General features: G+C 35.9%; 1 protein-coding gene across 1 annotated transcript; it reads left to right on the forward strand.

The window, feature by feature from the left end:
• The first annotated feature begins 144 nt into the window (after nucleotides 1-144).
• LOC110712930 (THO complex subunit 6-like) lies at nucleotides 145-10,296 on the forward strand. The gene is made up of 13 exons (XM_021891396.1): nucleotides 145-716; nucleotides 800-831; nucleotides 952-1,050; nucleotides 1,892-1,968; nucleotides 3,983-4,028; nucleotides 4,555-4,615; nucleotides 6,208-6,261; nucleotides 6,503-6,583; nucleotides 6,851-6,890; nucleotides 7,026-7,132; nucleotides 7,885-7,995; nucleotides 8,927-9,043; nucleotides 9,861-10,296. Exons 1-13 carry the CDS (start codon nucleotides 519-521, stop codon nucleotides 9,948-9,950), a joined length of 1,113 nt encoding a protein of 370 aa, XP_021747088.1. The 5' UTR covers nucleotides 145-518; the 3' UTR covers nucleotides 9,951-10,296.
• Nucleotides 10,297-23,620: the final 13,324 nt, after the last annotated feature.

Genomic DNA, 23,620 nt, shown 5'->3' on the forward strand with positions numbered 1-23,620 from the left:
TACACGACAACATGACATGAAATAAATTTATTATGTTAGAGATTACTCAACCTTATGGTGGAAGGAAATCCTTCCTCGATTTTGACTCAATCAAACAACAAATTTTCGTTAGTTTTACCAAACACGACTTTTTAACCTTCCTCAATTTTCACTAAACTAAACATCAAATTTTACCAAACGTTAATACTTGTACAAACTATTTTTGCCCAACATGCCTGTAGACATTGTCAATTTTAAAAGGCCTTACAAATGAAATGTCAAAACCACACCGATTTAAAATCGACTCGAAAAATATTCGATTCATATTTGGACTAGTGTGGACACAATAATGTAGCATGACTCATCAATACTCAAGTTTATAAATTGACCCAACTAAACTCGATCCGACCTCACCAAACCCGATCCGGACACCTGAATTGGCACCCTTTGTTTTACTATAGTAGGAGTGTAGGACTATAGAAGAGTAGAAAACGAACATGCATTAGACTGAAAATTAAGAAACTGAACAATAACCAACAATGGTGATGGATGCTACCAACTGGGACGAAGATGCTTACAGGAACACCATCCTCCATGAAAGAGAAACTCAATGTCGAACAGTTTTTCGTGCCATTTTTGCTCCTTCAAACCCTAACCCTAATCCCGACATTGTTGTTGCTGCTTCAAGTGATGGTTCAGTTGCCGCTTATTCTCTCTCCTCCATACTCTCTTCCATTGTACGCTTCATTCTCTGCTTAAATTCAATCTTTCTCTTCTATTTCATGTAATTTTGCAGTTAATTTTTGGTTTTTGTTTGCAGGAATCGCGCTATGGTGTCCCGACTCCTCAACAGTGAGTTTGATTTATTTTTGTTGATGATTTATTGAACAATTTGAGGATAGTTTTGGTTTTTGATGATTGTATTGGTGTTATATTTATGTGATTATTGATTTTATGAAATTTGGATTATAGAGTGTTTGCTGCTGAACCTTATTGCTTTCTTCAAGCGCATGAGGGTCCTGCTTATGATGTTAAGTTTTACGGTGATGATGATGATGCTTTGTTGTTGAGGTTCGTCTTCTTGAATTTATGCCTTTTTTGCTCGGGTTTTGTTGTGAATGGCAATGTTTGTTGGATTAAGGTAGTTGTCAATTACTTATAGAAAAATGTTACTTGTATTATTATTACATGTAATTGCGCTATATGTTAATTTACGATAGATCATGTTAAAAAGAACAATGTAGGTGAACCGCACAATGTAACACTCGTGTTTGTGCACAATTGTCACTTTTGAAGCATAATATGATTATGAACTTTGCTCAAGTATTTAGTTTTTGCTAATCAATCTTCTGCCAGTATCACCTAAAATGTCTGGTTCTAGTTTCAGAAAGCTGCTATGATTTCGATTATAAATCAGCATATTCATTACCGACTTCAGAGTCTTTTCTTTCAAAGGATTATGAATACGAGTAGTGAGTAACTATTGGTTCAGTAGATGAACATGACGATATGTGGCTGTATAGTCCCTTCTCTGATTTCAATAGTTTATTTGAATTTGAATTACTTATAATAGAACAGAGGATCTAATTGCTTCAAATTACCCAACTTTTTTTTTTTTGACGATTAATTACCCTACCAAATTACTAATGACACTAATTAGGGGGAGGGGGATATTAAATATCAAATATGTATTGTACCCTAGAATCCCAAAGCATATTTCTTCAATGGGGTTGGGGGGGGGGGGAGGGGTAGAATGTGTTTTCAATCATAAATATGTAATGACATATTTATATGAATAGCTTGCTTTTGTTCCCGTGTGATTTTGCATTTGCATGCATTAAACGTATACAGAATGGTGACATGAGGATATGGGTTCAGAAATTCTGAATGAATTTTGGAATTTACAATCCAGCTGTGGAGATGATGGCCGGATACGAGGTTGGAAATGGAAGGAACTTGAAGAGTCAGAGACACCTATACATAAACAAGGTATTGTATCTTGCTTCCTTAGGCTTAGATAACATGTTGGTTGTGCGAAATCTTTTTACATGAATAACTTGCTGCTTCTATTTGATAAGCAATGAAGTCTTGCAAACTCTTCTGTGTAAGGGGAAATTTAACTGTTGAACATTTGTAGTGAAAATGGTCAAAGTGTATTGTGTTTTCTATTATTTTATGGAGAAACTGATAGTTAAATAGACTTTTTTTGGCAATTGAAATTAAGAGGGATCAGTATTTACTGTCCTCCAACTTTTAGGAAGTGTTGAAAGAAGAAACTCTTCTTATACCAGGAAACCCAATATAATACCAATTCCAAAACTAGTACAATGAGACCAAAAGTAAGCAATACATAATACAACTTAGAAAAATAGTACGATACCCAACAGGACTGAACTAGAACAAAACTTAGCTTAGCATTAATAAGAAAACTAAGTGAGCATAGTGACAAAAGTAGCTGCTTTAATTAATCATTGCACCTGCAGGCATCGTTGCATCGGGCTCATTTGACAAACATGAATCACTAAACACACTGACACTTTGTTACCTCTTGAAAGCCAACAATTTTGGACAATTTCAACAAACTTCCTGATAAAATGAATCTGCTGATGCAGCTGCTCATTGTAGGTTGATTAGCTTAGTTGCCATTCCATCTGTTCACAAAAGATGAATGACAGGTTGGAGATTGATAGAAGTCTCTAACATCGTATAACACATTACTTATCTTTTTCCATCTCTCTCTCTCTCTCCCTGTGATGGTATCCTCAACTCATGGACAACTTTCTGTAGTGATTCTTTGATTTCTCTGAGTTACTTATAATAGTGGTTTTTAGGATTGAGGAAAGAGGACATGTCACTTCTGCCAGAGTTCTATGACCGATTCTGGTTGTGATGTTGGGGTGGGTATGGAAGATTTTCAGTTTTTTCTTTCCATGGGGCTTGGAGAAGTGATTTGTGAGAGTTCTTTTTTTTTTTTTTTTTTTGGGGGGGGGGGGGGGTTGAAGGGTATATCAAATTCATATGGTAAGTTCTTTTAATCAGGGAATTTGTGGAGGGGGATGGGGGTTCCGATCTACGGAGTATGTTCTAAGGAGGCATCTGACTATCCACCGGATATTAAAATTATGCTTGGAAGGATTGTGAATGTTATTTAGTGTGTGAAAAAGTGTGCCTTCTAGGCTCTAGATTTTAGAATTGTGCTTGGAAATGCGGTGAGGGAATTAGTTGAGGATGGTGTCGTATCCAGTGTATGAAAAAGCTTGCTTATGTGTTGAGACCTAGGCACTAGGCGATTGGTTATAACTCTTTTTTTTTTTTTTTTTGAAATAAAATCTAGATTAGGTACAGTCTTATGGGTGCACATCAACCATCTAAAAAAAAAATTATACACTATGCCTCATTGAACTCCACCCAAGGCGTACGTAGGCATAATAGGACCCTATCACCTTAGTATGCCTCCACCTTTGTTAAACACTGGTTGTATCATTGAATGGTATCAATGACCAATCATGATTCTGACCTTTTATAGGTGTCTGTCATGGTTTCTGAATGTTGGATCACGTTCACGAAGCATTATTGCAGTAATGTAGCTCTTTCCCATAAATATTGTGGGTTAACAATATACTGCTATCACTTCAGCAGAATAACTTTGCTTGTAATAGATGGTATTGCTACACCAAAAAAAGAAATTGTTGTTAGAAATTCAAATGGTAGCCAATAGCATAGACTACTTTACACTAGATATAGACTGAATCCTTCACTTGAGAATCTAGAATAAGTTTGACATGCTAACTGGGTGTTCAAAATAAGCACATTCAGCTTAAAATCAGACATTATTAGCTTAAACAATAATAGCAATGAGCTATGGCCTGGTAGGGGTCTTGGCTGGAATTAGTTTTGCTGAATTCCCCACTATTTTTATTTATTTTTAATGTTTTTATAGAGCTTGGTTAAATTCATGTATTCAGAGGCTTAAGAATCACTGTTTTTCTTGATGTATGTGCAGGCTCCCATGTAAAACCTTCTATAGACTTGATGAATCCACAGCACAGGTATTACTCGAAATTAAAATTTGCAAATAATATAGTTGTACTGCTTGTGTTTACTTGACATGTATGAACACATATTTATCATCATAACATTGTTTGGCTTTGTGTGTGTTTGTTTTGAGGATTCAAAATATACTCTACAATCTATCTCATGAGAGCATAGATATGGTGTGCTCTCACAGTGTGCATGCAAGAAGACTATTTGGGAGTTCAAATAGCTTTTCCTTTGTATGTTTTGATGATAACAAGAGAAATCATTTTCATTTAAACCCAAGTGTCATATACTCATATATCAATAAATAGTAAAACTATTGAATTAACCCAATAGTTCCTACTTCCTAGATAGATTTTGAATTTATGATAATATTCTTCTTCGAAACTCTTTGCAACACTTATCATTTTGATACTTGGTGCACGTTTCCATTTGATAGACTTCCCTTAGATAAAAAAATCGAACTGTACATGGTAATTCTATCTTTTCTTATGCTTGATTTCATTCTTAAATACTTTTTCCTTTATTTTGTACTAGGGGTCCGTGGTATGCTACATCTCCAATATCGGAGAACAATGCAATTGCTGTTGACCACCAGGTTTTTAAATGATTGTCTTGTTTGTTTTTCAGTTAATGTTGTTTTTTAAATTGATGGGGCTTGTGAATTATGGTTACCGTTATCTCTCTATACCAATTTTCAAGGCAGGACTGAACTACATACATTTCAATATTTCTGTTCTATGCTTGTTGCACCTTAATGGGATGCTTGTTTGAACTCAAATATGGTTGCTGGATTTGACCTCTTGGGTGTGTATTTCGAGTATGACATTTAATCAATATTGCTTGACAATGAAAATGGGGTTTCTAAGAGCATGTAGCACTAGATAGAGCGTATACAAGAAATATTTGTGGAAGAATTCTTGAATTTATTCTTGGTTCATGCAACTTTATCCTTTTGGGAACAAGGATTTGGTTTTGTTTTGTGTGTGTTTGTTCTAACTTATTAACTAAGTGGTTAAAAAAATTAAGTTGTTATGAGAAATAGGTGTGCAGACTAAATTAAATATTTTTTTGAAAAAAGAAGATAAAAAACAATAAGAAAGAGTTGTGACATATGAACCTGACCATACTATTTTTTTACTTGCTCCTCCCCTCCCCCTCCCCACATATCCACTCACAATACACCCACCTATCTTTCTCTTTTATTGTATGTTGCATTGCCCTCTCATCTGCCACCTTCTTTTCTGTTGTTAGCGGAAAAGCCAACCTTCTTCTCTCTAGCTGCCAATATGCACAGCCATTGGAAATAAAGTTAATACATGAATCACTTCTCGCTTAGGATGGAAACTCCTCAATTTTCTTTCTTCTCTGTCATCTGGTTAGTCAATTGACTTATTTTTATCTAATGTACAACTAAAATTGAAATAAATAAATAAATAAATAAATTGAGCCTGAGGTACTAGAGAAATGGATGATTAATTAGGCTGTTTTGGGATTATAGAGAGAGGAGGTAGGTCTGATTTCAGTTGATGAATGCCATGCCTATTTTCTTTTCCTCTAGTCGGGCTCGTATCTTTTGTCCATACCAAGGTAATGTCTTGTCAAGTAACTGTGGGGCCATCAGCCAACTTGGTGAGTCCAAATATCAAAGCTTGACTTCTGATGTTGTTAGGTTAATATGGGTTTTTTGAGTGGCAATCTTTAATTAAGACAATTTGTTGATTCAAACCTATGCCAAGTTGCCAACCGAGGTAAGATTGCATTTCTCAATGGTTAAGTCATTGAGCCTTAACAAGATGGCTTCTTTGTACTCTATCTATCCCACTTTGGTGTCTACTTCTATTCAGGGTTGCCCTAAAATTATGCCTTCTAATTCCCATTACATCAGCATACTACATACGAGTATTATTAGACTGTTAACTTGGATAAAGTGAAGACATTAAAGAGGGAGATTCATCAGCCATTTTGTGGATCACAATATAGGCTGTGCTGTTGTATAAACTTTTTACTTTCTTATATTATTCAAGTTTGCAACTTGATTGAATCTTCCCTTCCTGTAAATTATTTAGTGACTAATTGGCTTGCTTCTAGTCACCCTCCCTGTAATTTGATCTCTTCTTCATATTATTGACACCTCAATACATTTCACTTTTCCAATGATATTATTGTTCTCTTTTTCTTCTATATCAGAGAGGATCCATATATGCTGCTGCTGGTGATTCCTGTGCATACTGCTGGGATGTGGTAATTATCTTGTTTCTTAAATAACACATGAAACATGTATATTTGTTCTTCAATGAGTTTTCATTGAAATATAAGATGTTTTAATATTCACTTTCTCTTTTTATTTCTTAACTTGAGGTTATGTTTAAAATTCCAAGTATTGGTGCGTTGTTAGTTTCATCCTCTGCTGAGGATATCTGATGTGACAGATACTCCTTTTAGCTGTTCTGTATCTGACTAGTCCATTCTATATCTTTCTCAGGAGACAAGTAAGATTAAGACTGTGTTTAGGGGACATTTGGACTATCTGCATTCCATTATTGCTCGAACGGGCAGCAATCAGGTAGAGTATTTTATGCCAAATTTTAAATGTCTTCACTGTTTGTGAAGTCCCCTTTTGAGCTCTTTTTTTTATTTTAAAATTAAAAGAATAAAAATAAAAAGTAAACTATTATCATATTGCAGAGTTGCAAACCTGATTAGTGCCACTGATTGATATAAATTGATAGGTTATATCTTATATCTGTATGTTTGAAATCCTCATAGCATGTAGTAGGATACTGACATTTGTCTGAAAGTTTGTATCTCATTGCTCCTGTTTGGGTTTCAGATCATAACTGGATCAGAGGATGGTACAGCAAGAATTTGGGGTATGATGGCAAATTTCTAGTCATGCTGGAAGATGCGCACAATTTTTTTGCCCTTTTCTTGAGTGCTGTGTGATTTTTTTCTTGTGACTTTGTAAAAGAAGTTAATATGAACTGATTTTTAAAATCTTCTCCTAGACTGCCGAAATGGAAAGTGTGTTCAGGTGATATCTCCAAAGCGAGAGAGTCTAAAGGAAGTTTCCAGTGTTAGCTGCATTGCTCTAGATGCGAGTGAGAGTTGGCTGGTAAAGCTTCTAGTATCATGCTCTCTGGTCATGATTTCTGTTTTTGAAGTTTGCATTCAGATTTATTGCACCTTGAGATTTGCACGCGTGCTTAAAGTGAGTTTGTGATACCGTCTGCTGTAATATGTTAATGCAGTGGTTCTCTGTCGGTTCTTCTTGGCTTGTTGAAGCAATACATATCCCCCCCCCCCCCCCCAAATTCTTTTTTTTTGGCAGTAGATCAGCTAGATCAAATGAAAACAGTCTTGCCCCTGACTAATTAAGACCAGCAGATATATGAAATTATGATGTATAGATTAGATGCATCACTTTGTTCGGCAGAAAATTCCAGATTACCATTCAGTATTCTAACTAATATTTTCTAACAATATCGACTAATTGAAATATTGGGTTGATGCAATGAATCTGAATATAACTTGTGTTGGTTTGACATATAATAGTGTAGTTCTTTAGCACCTTTGCATTTCTTGGTATCTCATTGGCGGTCAATTAGCGTGCAGCATTAGTACCTCTGCTTCCATTTTAAACAGTTGTTCTTGTTCTGTCGGTTGTTTTTGCGAGTAGATTATTTTGACTTCTTATAACAAAAGATCTCTATGCTGTGTGTTAAGTGCAAGTTTGTAGCCATATAAATGGCTTTTGAAGAAAAGGATCTGCAGCCCAAGTACTTAACGTAGTATCAATTATTGTTATGATGCTCCTGTCTGCCAGGCTTCCTGCATAAAGCATAATGTAACTTTTCTCTTCTGCAGGCTTGTGGTAGCGGAAAAAGTTTATATGTTTGGAATCTTCTGGCTTCAGAACAAATTTCAAGGATCAGTACTCCTACAACTTGCCAAGATGTAGTTTTTGATGACAATCATGTAAGATCTTATTCTGGTTTGTGGCTGGGTACTTAACCTGCCATGATTAGATTTCACCATTCCAAGTTGAAAATAGCTGCCTTACCATTCTTCCATTAATATGAACACTAACTGAAATTTCAACTCTGGTTGTGCTTGCATGAATTGTAGTGGTGGTATTAGTTTAAACTGAAGCTTGTTGCTGAATTATGAATATTTTTCTTTGTTTATGTGTGTGTATCCATTTTTTACTATAATAAGAAACTCATTGAATGTTTGATGCCTTTGTTTGACTTCATGTCGCCTTGAATAGGTCTAAATTACCTTTTTATTGGTGATTGCTGTCGCTATTTTAATGACTATGTTGCTTCTGAATGTTTTCATCGTCATAGTATTCTTTAAGTAGTGGTATGGGTAGGGCTAGGTGATGGCTGACCACTTGTCACACAAGTCTTTGGGTGACGGGGAAATTTTTTTAGCATCGTAAATTTTGATCCCTAATCTTTAGGTGATCTTCAGCTTGATTTAATTATTATCAGTTCCAACTTGGCTGGCTTTAGATTCAGTAACACCTTGTTACAGCTTCTTTTATAATCTTCTATAAATTCTTGGAATTTTATTAATCTTATATTCATCCTAGATATAGGACACAGTTCATTTTGAAATTTTCTTCACTGATTGTTCATTTCCTGTTACAGCTAGTGAATTTCCTGTTCTACATTCATATAATTACCTGAACTGCATAAACTAGATCCTGGTTTGCATTTTTTAGGCTGCTTCCATCAAGGACTTGTAAGTTGACAAGAAATTTGCCTTTTCACTTTATGCATTAGCTACTGGTGCAGACGGTCATTTAACAGCCATTTGCTTCACTGTAGCTATTTGACAGATGTGTGGTGTTGTGTTTTGCTTTGCTTTATATTTATATATCTACTATGATATGATCTATCAGATATTAACAGTTGGAGCTTCATCAATGCTTAGTCGAATGGACATGAATGGCAAGATCCTATCTCAAATAAGATGTGCTCCTGAGTCAGCATTTTCTGTCTCCTTGCATCAGTCGGGTGTATGTTCTGTTAACCTTCTAGTTTTTGTCATTTATAAAACCCTTGCAGCAATTTCTATAATACGCAAGGCTTATCATCACCTATTTATTTATTTATTTATTTTTTTGAAAGCATCATCACCTAATATTTTCTGATTGTTTAAGCATTTTTGGAAAACTTGATGCGAGTTGGAACATTCAGCTTCTTCATCCCTTATGGAGATGTCATTTTTTCAAATGTATTACCCACATGCTCTTTAAAGAGTGTCCGTATATGCTTCTAATGCAAATATTGTTTTCTTTTACAACAAAGCCTTTGTCCCAAAATGAATTTTAAATAATCATATTGTCCTTCACTATTTCTGCCCTGGCAATGTTGCATTCCCAGCAAATTGAAGGGAAAGGGCCAAATTTACCAATGCATCCATATTAAATAATTCCCAGCTCAGTGATGAATGGATCATTTTCAAGCTTTATAGAATTTTCGTTGCATAAAAAGTCTAACTAGTTTCTATGTTATATTTATATGCATGGGAGTTCATGTGTCACCTACTGGAATGATGAGAATTCATGAGATAGACAAGGGAAACCATCTCGAATTATGATGTCTAGGGGCTACCTAGTATATTTCCCTTCATACATTTGTGATGTTTCTATGAAAACAAGAATCTAATTTGGCCATCATGATTAGTAATGTTGTGAAGTGTTCATAGCCTTGGTGATATATCCATCACTTTAAAGTTAACTGGAATCTAGGCGAGGGAGCTTATTAATGGTTCTCTTTCATTAATTGTGCTGTTGGTTTTCATACTATTAGTCGTCAATGTTTGTTTTCCAGGTGATAGCAGTTGCTGGGTATACAGGGCTGGTTGATGTGGTATCGCAGTTTGGAAGTCACTCGTGCACATTCCGATGCACATCCGTATGATCTCCCACTTTATATAGTTATGCTTCTATACGAAGTATGTTTCTTAGACTTTTTGGTAGATAGATTTCCATTTTTGTGAAGGTTCAAGTATTTTTTTTTTTTTTTTGAAGAAAAGGTTCAAGTACTTGAGCTATGTATCATTATACGAAAAAAATAAGTTGAAGATATGATTATTAGTGTATATCTGATTTCCTGATTACCTTTCAACCTCCTTTTGGAAATATTTAATTTTTATAGTATTGCTCCATACTATAGTCCTCTACATATAGACAATCTTGTAGTTGTATTTGTAATTTTCAGGTGACAACTTTTACAGCTAAAAAAAAAGGTTTTGCAGAAAGATATTTAGAACAAGCGAAACTATCATATGAGTGTTCAACTTCGGTTTGGTTCATTAATGTTAAAAAAAAAAACTTCAATTCTGGTATCCCGGTAGGAATTGATTTGGGTAAGTTTCAGCTTTCAAGCCGCGTCGTTATCAAATACTACCGCTGTTTCTTTTTAGTTGACACGTATTCCTTTTTAGTAAGTTTTTTTTTAGTTGACACGTTTCCTTTTGGGTTAAGTTTTTTATTCCGTACCTTGTATTTACAAGCCACCCTACTTGCTTTTTTATTCTCTCTCACTCTCTCTCACTCTCTCTCACTCTCTCTCCTCTCCTTAATATATGTGTCTAAATCAATTGCGTCAACTAAATAGAAACGGAGGAAGTATGCCAAATTTGATCGGATTTTCTCAGGTTTTGGTTCAATTCTATTGTCAATTTTTGCTAAAAAAATTGGGTGCTAGAATGTGGATATGTGGTCAGTTCTACGGTAAATCTAAAGCTAATAAAGCTATGACACGCTAATTGTAGCATATCAAGGTCTTATTACTCTAAAAAAAAATAGGATCTGAGATCTTATCTTTAAATTCCCTTGATTTCCAAAATGTGCTAATGATAAGGATAACTACTACAAACTTTCAAGTGAATCTTAGCGTATGAATGGTTTAAATATCTTGGAAAAATGAATTTTCAACCTTTGATTGGTTTCATAATCTGTCCTTGTACAATTACTTGAATAAAATAATATATTAAGAAACCAGTAGATGAAGCAAAGAATATACTCCAATTTTTTATAGGTGGGTCCAGTGATGATTAATATTTGAACTTAGTACACTAATCAATCGAAGATAAGCTCATATTACTCATTCTAGGTTGACCAAGATATTTTAATTAACTTAATACTCATTATAATAAGATGGTGGAAATGCACCAATGACCAAAAATTATTATACATGACGTCCAAATCACCTAACCACAATACGAGTATGATATAATGTGACGAAATCACTAGAAGTTTGATTTTGGTTTTGGTTTTGGTTTTGGTTTGTAGGCGTTTGAAACTTGGGTCAATGAAGGAAACAAGTGGTAGTTATGTTGACGTTTCAAGTACCCCGCCGAGATTGCGTTGGTATTTTCTTCAAAGTAGGATTTTTGAATAATCTATTCTAGATTTCTAGATGTTTAATCCCCTAACTACTTTGTAGAATTGTAGGTTGTAGGTTGTTTAATTTATACATAGTACTAAATTACGGAGTATAATCGTGATAATATACGAAATATATTATTTGTGAATTGAAAGAATACCATATCGAGATAATTAATGAACGAAGGATGCATTTTGTAATTTTTGCTCGATGTTGGAATATTGGTTAAATTGTTAAAACAAGTCTAAAGAAAGATCGTTTGATCAAATCAACGTTTTTGTCACTCTTTTTATGTTTTGTTGACATTTTCAAAATGTTTTTTGACACTTTTTTTTTAACAATTTCTAGAGTAAATTAATCTCTATAAGTACTCCATATAATAGGTTTGAAAAGACTTGTCATTAAGAGCTTATTTGGTTCACCTTATTTTTGTTTATTTGAACTTATCTGGTCTGATCTGATCGTCTAATCTGACCAAACTTTGACCTTAGAAATACGATAATCTGTAAGGAGGGACTTGTTATATTCGTAATAATGTGTATTTTATTAATATGTAATTTTCATAATTTTTTCATACAAAATTAAAGATATTTAGCGATAAAAAATTGCACATAAAACGATGATTTAGGGCTTGTTTTGATTGATTGAACTGAGTTGAACTGAACTACTGAACTTATTAGAGCTTAGCTGAACTGAATATTTTATAAGAGAAGGAAATTAGGAGCTGAGGTTAACTGAACTGAACTTATTAGAGCTAAATAGAATTGAACTGAACTGAAAATAATTGTATCAGAACATGCCCTGATATGAACTTATTTTTTCTGATCTGATCTGGTCTGAACTTATTTTTTCTGATCTGATCTGATTAGAACTTATTTTTTCTAAAATAAATAAAAATAAGGTGAACTAAACAAGGCCTAACTCACTATACCTTTTTTTTCCACATCTATCATTTTTTTTCTTGAACTTATCTGAATTTATTACATCTAAAATAAATGAAAAACTTATTACACCTGAAACAAGTGAAAATAAGGTGAATAGAACATACCTTTAGTACCTACACAATTATAATTTGTAGGCCATTGAATATTGGCATATAAAAAGTCACAAAGAATAAATAATGTGTAGAAGGAATTCAATACATTCTTTGTCTTTTAAAATTAAGGGCAAATACATGTTAAACTGCCATAAACGATTTTTTGTTAATCTGGTGGGAAATCTATAAATATATTGAAAAAGCGTGGTTATTTATTCATTACTTTTGGTAAGTTTTTCAATTACTGTTTATAACTTACATTTTGAAATTTACACATGTACTCCTCAACTGGTATATAAAAAGACGCATGTACCCTCTACTGGTACTTAAAAAAATAGTTATACCCCAAATTTTTGTTTATCTGGAGAATTAACTTGGCACAGCTCTAAAATTAATATTTATTACTTTGGAAAATTTGTAATTATTAATCCCAACTTTCGCCCATTTCCTTTCATTAATCTCAACTTTCGATTATTATTGAATAATCCCAACTTTGGGGGGCATTTTCTTTTATCAGGTCAAATGACCGGTGACCTATTTAAAAGGTAATTTTTTTTTCTTACATGCCACATGTCGCAATTTCATTAGTTAATTTTTTTAAAAAAAAAAATTAAAAACCAAACCCACCAGCACCATAGCCCCACCACCTTCTTCCTTAACACCACCGGAAACCACCATCTCCTTTCCCAACCCCACTGAAAACCACCGCAACCTCACCCCCCGTTGCCGACAACAACCCCCAAGCCACCATTTTCACCCCTCGTCGCCGAAAACAACCCCCAAGCACCGCAACTCCTTCTAGACGCATATCCACCCTTCACCCCGATCTCCCTCATCCGCTCACGAAAACCACCAATCTCCCTCCCCCACTCACGAAAACCCTAACAACATGGTGGGGAAGGGGAATTTGGTGGTTTTCGTGAGTGAGGAAGGGAATTCGCGCGGCTGGTTTCAAGGGGACGGTGGTTTCAAGGGCCGCGGTTGCGCGACTGGTGATGTTGGGGGTCAGGATTCGGGCGGTTGTTGGTTTTTGGGGGTCGAGTTTTGCGCTGCTGGTGGTAAAGGGGTCGAGATTCGTGCTGCTGGTGGTAATGGGGTCGGGATTCGCATTCCCGGTGGTAATGGGGGCCGAGGTTCGCGTGAACCAGCTGTTTTAGGGGTTGTGGTGGTGCGGCTGGTGGTTTTGGTGGTCGGGGTTCGCCGATCGGTTGGTTTTGGTGGCCCAAAGGCAGTGGCCGACGAGTTTAGGGGTGGGGGTTATGTTTCATGGTGGTAAAAGGGTGGCTGGGATGTTAGGGTAGGGGTTAGGGTGTGGTGGTCCGGTGAACGGAAGAGAGAGGTTTGGGGTTTTTTTTTTCAATTTTTGTAATTTTTAATTTTTTTTTACCAATCAGGGCTTGACACGTGTCAAGTTACTTGTTATAATAGGTCATTGACTTTTATTGACCAGTCATGACCTGATAAAAGAAAATGCCCCCCAAAGTTGGGATTATTCAATAATAATCAAAAGTTGGGATTAATGAAAGGAAATGGGCGAAAGTTGGGATTAATAATTATAAATTTTCCTATTACTTTTTGTTTATCTCTTTGACATTGTTATTCACTTCTTTGGTCTGAAATTAATCAAATCCTTTAAACCATTACAAGATTTAAAGCAAAATAAGTGACTTCTTTATTTTATGGTACGTTAAGTAAGCAGATTGTTTTCATTATTGTAAGTGGAAAGACAAACATTGATTTTTCAAGGGGTGTGAATAAATTTTAAATATTCTTGATTGTTTTTTCTATAATTATTTACAAAAAAAGTATAACTAAAGTAATTTAAAAAATTTATACACTCGATGTATATAGAGGTAGGTGCACTCAAGAAATTCCTTTTGCTCATTTTGTATTTGTTATTTCGCTTATATTAAATAAACAAAAATATATTAATTGAAAACAAAATGCATGGGATACACCTAGCACCTGAGTGTATAAAAAAAAATTCAAATTCCAAAGTGAGAGAAACAATTTTTAAAAATATAGATTCCTTCCTTTTATGATTTAGTTGCACCTAATTTGGTACCACTTTAAAGTGATGCAACTAATATAGAAGGATTTCATATGGTACAATTAATCCTAGAGGTGTCAATTCGAATAAGCGGATGGAGTTTTAATCGGGTCTATTCGAGTCGGGTCTGTTCGGGTCAAAATTATTCTTTTATTTTAGATTGGGTCGGGTCGGGTCAAATTTGGGTCGGATCAAATTTGGGTCATGGTCTATCGAGTCCGGGTCTGATATGGGTCGGGTCAACTCCAGATCAATTCATGTTCGATTCGGATAAATTTGGATCGAGTTTAACGGGGTTAATTTCGGGCCGGATGAATTTGGGTCAAGTTGATTTCGGTTTGATTAAGATCAGGTTGATCTGTTGATTTTAATTGGTCAATTTCAATTCAATTCCTTTCTGTGTTTGGCTGGATTTTAATCGAGTTGACCCAATTCATCTCTAAATAAGGTTATATTTAAACTAGAGTTATTATTGAGTTTTTACCTTATTATTGGGTCAATATCAAGTCATTCATGTATCATACTCCCTCTGTCCCCTTTTGATAGTCCCTTATGGACAAATTTTAGTCCCAAAAATGTTCACTTCATTTGCTTTTTCCAACAACCATTAATATTAAATTTTTACCAAAATTTCCTCCGATTTGCAACAATATTTGTGCAAATTTAATTTTTCCATGTAAATTTTGTTTTCTCATGTACTTTTATTACTTTCTCCCTCTACTTTTTTGCATGCCCAAGGTCAATTTACTTTTTCAATGTACTTTAACTATTCTTATTTGTGTTTATTAATTCTTGTGAAAAATGCCCATAAGGGACTATCAAAAGGGGGCGGAGGGAGTATTTTTTATCGAGTTGAAAGAAGAGGTTTTAATGTTCAAGTATTACAAATTATTTGTAATAATTTAGATGAGACAAATATAAAGCTTAGAAAGTTGTTGTTTGATATGTTATATCATTGTTATTGCTTGATCACGCCCTCTCTTGCAGGTTTAAAATGAATTTGTACTTCAAATTACGCTTAATAAGATAATTAATAAATTTGATTTTTAGCTAATAATTTTATATAATTGGTATACACATGAAGTAAACTTTTTATTCCGGATTATTTCTTTGTAGTAAAAAACGTTAACTTATTAATAATTAGTAAATATATATAGTACTCGTAGTATAATAACTTGAATAAAAGGTCAATATTAATTATGGTCGAGTTAAATTCGGATCGGGTAAAAATCAAATCGAGTTGAAATCGGGTCAGGTTAATATTAGTTCGGGTCAAAACAGATCAGATTAGATCGGTTATTTGCCGAGTCAATTTTGGATCGGGTTGAGCTCGGGTCGAATCAAATTGGTTCAATTTGAGTTCAGGTCGGGTCAAATCGGATTCTGGTTGAGTTCAGGTCGGATCAAATCGATGCTAGGTTAAGTTCAGGTCGGGTCAAGTTCAAATTCGAGTTGAGTTCGGTTCGGTTAGAGATCGGGTTTGAGTCTTCAATTTTCCGGATCAATCGGATCGGTTACAATTCGAAACGTATAGTTATTTTCGAGTCAGTTTGATTTTGACACCAATTAAAGGAGTAACCTAGGCACTTAGCATTTTGGCATATGTCGACGAACAAAAGCATATGGATCAATCTAAAATATACTCACATACAAAAAACTTTAATCCTTAGGAGTATAAATTTCAACATTATAAAAAAAAAATCACTAAACTAAACTACTCTCTTCGTATTTTTATAAGCATTACTCTTTGACTGTTATAATTTTAATCATTTATTCAAATAAATTGAATAAATAAAATTAGAGTTTAATGAAGTAGTTAGAATATTAAAAATTTGTTACAAAAATTTAACGGGGTTAACAGTTTTGTAGGAAACTACTCCTAATGAATATGAGAGAAGATAAATCATAAATTAATACTAAAAAATAGTTGTGTGTTTAGATGGGATTATAATATGGAGATAGTGAAAGAGTAAAATATTGTAAAAGCAAAAATAGTTGAGAGAACTAGAGCCTGTTCATATTTACATAATTTAGTTCAGTTTAGTTCAGCTCCAATAAGTTAGGTTCAGTTCAGTTCACTTCAGCTCCTAATTTCCCTTTCTCATAAAATATTCAGTTCAGTAAATGTGAACATCCTTAAAGGAGATAGAATATAAAATTAATGAATATATGATTTATATTTGGTCTATTGTTTGAGAGAAAAAAATTAAATATTGGAAAAATAATTCAATTAAGAAAAGGAAAAATTGATGAGAATAATCCCACCTTTGGTGCGTTGAATTTTAATAATCCCACCTTTGGGTTTTTTTTTTTAATAATCCGACCTTTACCCCCCGTTCTTTTTTAACACTCCCATTTTACTTGAAACCGGCTTGCAAGGTAAACTATTTTGACGTGGACTTGGGTACTCTAATTCCCTCTAATTTCCCTCCATCAAAGATTACAGGTCATCCCTATTTCCCTCCCAACTACCCTCTTTAATGTTTGAAAGTGAAAGAACTCCTCCTCCATTACTAACTTCAACAGAGCTCTGTCGTCATCCATTATTGCCTTCAACCACTTGCGTACGGTGCATTGAAGGCTAAAGCTTCCATTTTTGGGCGAAATTTGGACTGCGCAGAACTCCATTTTAGGTAAGTTTTCGAACACTTAAAATTCGTGTAAAATTTTGTGAATTTAGTTGGGTAATGTCGATCCATACACAATTATACTCGAAATTGTTGTTTTTGCGTGCTGGATTTGAATTTGGATCTTATTTTTTAGTTAGAATTTTAGGTTGTTTGTTTTATTTTGTCAAAATTGATGTTGATTATCTGTCAATTTAGTTCGAACCCTAAATGCTAGGTTTTTGTTCTGTTGTTTTTGTTATTGATTGTTGACTGTGTTGTAGTTCCTTTTAAATTAGGTATGGGTAAAATAAGCTTGAAAATGTGGCATGGAGGGGTGTTTAGGACTCTTGAAAATGGTACCTTGTGTTATATGAATGGAGTAGGGAGAACTTTTAATGTGGATCCTGATGAATTGTGCTCATTTTATCTTATGGAGTTGGTTATGAAGTGTGCTAGATATGAAAACAGAATTAAGGGATTTTTATACTTAGTTCCAGGATTGAGTATGGTGGATGGTTTGAGGAGGGTGACAGATGATGATAGTATGAGGGAAATGATAAAGGTGGCAGAGAAGTACAGGGGAGTGGAGGTTTATGCTTTATGACAGGGTAAAGTCGTATCCCCTAATCAAAAGTAAATACCTAAGTCCTCTAACTAAAGTAGATAGGGAAGTAGGGTCGAACTCCACAGGGAAACAGATCTTTTCACTCCTAATTAATTATTATCGTCTAAATTATCTAAGTAACCAATATTTTTGGGAATAAATTCTATACTACGAAGAATAAGTTTAGGGAGGAAAGAAACAATAATAAGGAAGCCTAGGGTCACAGGTTCACCAACAATTAATATTCCGGGATAGAACGAAGTAATTAATAATTAATAATGCACAAATAACATGATTAACAGGATCTCGCAATTTACTAATCAACATAGATCCAACAGGCTCTCGCAATTTACTAAATCTAAGTTCCTATTGAAAATAGCCTTTAATATTAAATTAACATCTGCTCGATTCATCAATTCAATATTGCTAAACATTCACAATCAAATTACATCTACTCGATTCATAATCTAATTGCAAAGAATTAAAACAATTCAATAAGAAATTATCATGCAATATCAATAATCAATAATAACAAACTATCCCTTCATATTAATTATGGATCCCCATAAACCCTAGAATGAAATTACTCACGCATCATCATAACTAAACTAATCAAATAAAGGCATAATCAAAGAAGCAAGTAAAATAGCTGAAATTAAAAGAGAAGAAATTGTTACCAAAAAGAAATCTGGAATTAATGGAATAATTAAGAACAAAAGTTGAGAGAGAATTTAAGAGAGAGAAAAATACTAAGTAGAGAGAGAAAGTCTAAGAAAGAAGGTAATCTAAAAATTCCGTACAAAATCGTATTTAAACGTTTTCTAAAAACAAGAATTAAAACTAAACTTAATCAGGTCTTCTAAAAACGCGCGCCCGATCTTCGCATTCTTCCCAAGCAGCATCGCCCGATCGTGCTAGAGGCTCGCACGATCGGGCGCGCCTTAGCATGCACAACACTATGGTTTGCCGCGCCCGATCGGGCTAGAGGTTTCCCGATCGGGTCTTTGCTCCCCTTTGAGGCTTGGACTTCGATTGGGCTAGATTTCTCGGCCCAGTCCGGATTTCCTCTCGGGTCTTGAATACTTGGTCCAAATCCCTCGGGATCCCAATTACCGAGCCCTTAATCACCGGCTCTCACCGATCCTGGGCTCCAAAAGTGGTCGTGTCCTTCTAGCTTCCGTAGTTGATCCATAAAGCCCGGGAAAATGCTCCAAGAGTGCAATTTCCTGTAAAATACAACTAAAACTACGAAAACACTAGAACACACAAATTAGTAATAATAGTGGCCCGAAAGAGCCAAAAACACTACTAATAACGACCAAGGGACGGGGGTAAAACACTATATAAAATGGACACATAACTTTGCATGATGAGAATGACCCACTGCCCTTCCCCTCAGAGTTACAGGCTTCATCAAAACAAAACCAACCCAAAACTGTGAGGTCCAAAACTGTGACACCCAAAAAAATTGAAGTGAGGAGGGGACCACCAGTGAGATCTAGTCCAAGAAAGCAAATTCAGCCATTGACTATTGTTGAACCTTCCCAAAAAGCCCCTGACAGCTCACCCAAGCCAAAAAAAGATGCTCCCACAGAATTTATTCCAAATCCACCATCCATTTCCTTATCTAACCAAAGTACATTTAAAGTAAAATATGTTATAAACCCTAGTAGCATATCTGAAATAGGGCAGCCCCCTAATGTTTCTAAAATTATAGCAGCCTCCAAAAACACAAACACAGACCCTATTGACAACTATGAGTGGGAAGATTCAAGGCCTGACAGACCTATCCCCATTAATGACTTGATACCAGATTACTTTAGTGAGAGTGACAAAGATGACCCTAGTTACAACCCAGTAGTTGATAAGGGCAAAGGGGTGGTGAGTCAGCCTTTCTTTGGAGATGTTTACACAGATGAGGAGGGGAGTGGTGAGGATTTAGATGCTGAGGAAAAAGGAGCTGAGGGTTTAGATGCTGAGGTTTATAGTTTAGAGGAGATAGAGGAAGAGTTTGAGAAGGAGACAGAAGAGATCTTGGATGAGGAGCTTCAATATCAGTCTGATAGTGGGGATGAAGAGTATAACATAGCTAGGCAAAGGGTAAGGGATACCACTGCTCAGCTTGTTGAGGTAGCAAGGAAAATTCAACTTGAAGCAGCTAAGGGTTTGAACATACACCAGGAAGTGGAAGGGAACAGGACAGAGTTAAAGAACAAGACAGAGGCTGAGCTAAGTGCAACTGCTGATGCTTCTGGGCCCCATAGTGATTATGAAGAGAGTGATGAGGAAATACACACACCTCCTGAAAGTGGTGAGGAAGATTTGATTGCTGGAAGGAGACAAAGATTGGGTCTGTTGGTGTCCAAGCATACAGATTTTGCAACTTTTGAGTTGAAAGTTGGGCAAAAATTTGCAAACAGAGAGGAATTCAAGAATGTTGTAGCTAAATATGGAGTGTTGCAGGGAAGAAATGTGAGCATTGTTGTGAGTGATAAAAAGAGATCTCAAAGGTTGGGTGTGAAATGCATAGAAAGCTGTCCATTCTATGTATATGCTTCATGGGATACTAGGAGAGCTACAATAGTGGTTAAGACAATGAAAGGTTCTCACACTTGTCAGAGAAATATGAAAAGGAACAGGCAACTGAAATCAAATTGGGTTGCACAACAATTTCTTGATGTGTTTAAGACAAGGCCACATTGGCCAGCAAAGGAAATTGTTGAGTGTGTAAGGAAGGCATACAGGATGCTTGTAACAAGAGACTTTGCTTACAGAGTTAAATATAATGCCCATAAAATGTTACATGGGTCAATGCATGATCACTACAACAAGCTGGGTGGGTATTTGAAGGCAATAGAAGAATGCAGTCCTGGAACAGAGTTGGAGCTTGTTACTGACACTGAAAAGCAAGTTTTCCCACCAATTTTCCAGAGGCTATTTGTATGTATTGAAGGTCTCAAAACTGGGTGGTTGCAAGGTTGTAGGAAGGTCTTGGCAGTTGATGCATGTTTTCTAAAGACCTTTTTGGGGGGTCAACTGTTGGCTGCTGTTGGTAGGGACAGTAATGATCAAATGTTCCCTGTGTGTTGGGCTGTAGTTGAGGGTGAGAACAACTCCAGCTGGGAGTGGTTGTTATGTTAGTGTTTTGTGTTCAATCTGCTGATGTTTTGTTGTTTCTGATGCTTGGCTATGATGACAGAGTATAGTGCACAATGTCTCAACTGTTTTGCCTAAGGTAGAGCACAAACACTGCGCTAGACACATATTTGCTCATTGGCACAAGAAGTACAGAGGGGATGATATGAAGCTTCTCTTTTGGAGGAGTGCTAAATCATACAATATGGCTGACTATAATGAGGGACTGAAGAAGCTTGGAGAGTTGAATATAGAAGCTGCAAATGATTTCAAACTGCATAGGCCTGAATTGTTCTGCAGAGCCTTTTTGAGTCCTGGAGTGAAGACTGATGCTATTACTTCAAATATAGCTGAGACATTCAATGGCTTCATCATCCAGGCAAGGACTAAACACTTGCCTTTCATGCTAGAAGACATCAGAACAGCACTGATGCAGAGACTGGTGGTCAAAAGACAAGACATGATGAAGGGCGCATCAATGCTATGTCCAAGAATCCAAGCCAAGTTGGAGGTGGAGAAGGCAAAGGCTGCAGACTGTGAAGTATCTATATCATCTGAAACTCTGTTCAATGTCAATTACTACTTAGATCAAGAGGTGGTGAACTTGGAGACAAGATCATGTACATGTAGGAAATGGGATATGCTAGGCATCCCATGCTGCCATGCAGTGGCATCCATCTACTTTGTGGGCAAGGAACCAAAGCTGTTTGTGGACAAATGCTACTACAGGGAGACTTATTTGTCAGTGTATGCAGGTAATAGGATGCTACTTTGTGACTTTTTTCTCCAATTCATTGTTGTATGTATTGAATTTGTGAGTAATCCAAATTTGTTGTGGCTTTTGTTAGGTTCCATTCCACCAATTCAAGGTCAAAGATACTGGCCTGAAGTGTCTATGCCTATTGACCCTCCGCCAATTAAATTGGTCTAGGGAGGCCAAGGAAAAATCGAATCAAAGATCCCTTTAAGAACCCCAAAAAGTCAGGTTCTTTGACAAGGACAGGGATTGAAATGACTTGTTCCTTGTGCAATACCAAAGGGCACAACAAAAGGAAGTGTCCAAACAAGGACTCTGTACAGCCATCTGAACCAGCTCCAAAAAGGGCAAAAGGGAGGCCAAGGAAGGATGCTGACCATGCTGCAAGTACTCCAAATCCAACTGCATCTGCAGCTCAAACTACAACATCATCAGTCCAAGCTTCTCAAGCTACAGCACACCACTCCATGACTGCACAACCTACCATACTTGGTAGAGGAGGAAGAACAGTGTTCATGGGGAGGGGTTCAAGGGGTGGCAGGGGTGCTGGAGTTGCTGCAGCCAATGCAGGAAGGGGAAGAGGTTCTGATGCTGTAGGAAGGGGGAGGGGTTCAGAAGCTGTAGGAAGGGGAAGGGGAATAAGTTCTGATGCTGCTGCAGGAAGGGGAAGGGGTGCAGATGCTAGTGGAAGGGGGAGGGGTAGGACAAGGGGTAGGGGCAGAGGAAGGCACCAGGTTCCAAAAGGTGTTGGTGTTTACATTGCACAAGATGGATCTGCACTGACTAGTGTAAGTGAAATTAGGGTGGAATTCAGTGTTTATGTAGCTTTTGCTTGCAACTGATGTCATTTTTAAAAAAAAAAGAAAAACAGAACCAAGGTAACCACAGAAGAGGAAGGTCAGCAATGGATTGGTTCTAGTGCAGTCAAGGAAGTCAAGGCTCCACCTTACATCAACCAACTCAGTAGTTAACTATGAAATGCCATGATTGTACCTAACTTTTGGTGTAACAAGATATTTTAGTGTTTAGGCAATAGTTTGTTAAAGTCAGCTTTTGGAAACAGTCTTTTAGGCATGTTGGCTTTAAGTAAATTTGCCTATTACAATGTCATGGCATGAACCATTGCAGGGTTCTTTTTGTGTCTTTTGGACAAAACAATTTCAACTTATTATGTTCAATATAACAACTATCCTTAATGTGTTCATTTGTTCTGAATTTGTAACCAAATGCTAGTCAAAGTACCTACTTTTTATTCATTAAATCATTGATACATATCTTGCATTAGCATCATGTTCTTTCACCATACAAGTCAACCTAAACTAATACACTCTAACAACCTAAACTAATACACTCTAACAACATCACTGTCATGGCTTCAAATACACCAAAAGAAAAGCAAAGAAAATCCAAGACACAAACAAAGCAATGGAGAAATTTTTTTCATTCCTTGAAGCCTTCATCAGTTCAATTCTAGTGTGGCAAAGCTCCATTTTTGTATCATTCAACTCATCCTCCTTAATTCCCAAATTCTTCTCCAATTTCCTCAGTTGCTCCTTCATGAAGTCTATTTCAATCTCCTTTTCAGCAACTTGGGTATCTCTCTCAAAAACCTGGAATCGTAGATCTTCTAGGTCCTTAGGGTTAACATTAACCCACTGAAAGAATCCACAATCACCCTCCTGAAATAGAATCAATTAAACCCCTAAATTAATTGCCTTTCAAACCCTAATTTGATTTAGCCAATTCAATTTTGTTACAACAAATTAGAAAGTTTAATCACAAAATTGAATGTTAAAATAACACTTACAGGCCATTTGAGCATCCATAGAACTTCATACCCGCGTTATCACCATTCCTCACAGTTCGAATTATAGCTTCCACCCCGCATCTGCACTTAATTTTTGGGTAAGCAGAACCAAACGACCTTGACGAATTTGAAGCAGAACCAATTTCACGCCTATTATTCATTGTCTTTATTTCCAGAGAGAAGAGAGGGATTTGAAATTGGA

Source organism: Chenopodium quinoa, unplaced genomic scaffold, assembly GCF_001683475.1.
Source record: "Chenopodium quinoa cultivar QQ74 unplaced genomic scaffold, ASM168347v1, whole genome shotgun sequence".
Classification (NCBI taxonomy): Eukaryota; Viridiplantae; Streptophyta; class Magnoliopsida; order Caryophyllales; family Amaranthaceae; genus Chenopodium; species Chenopodium quinoa.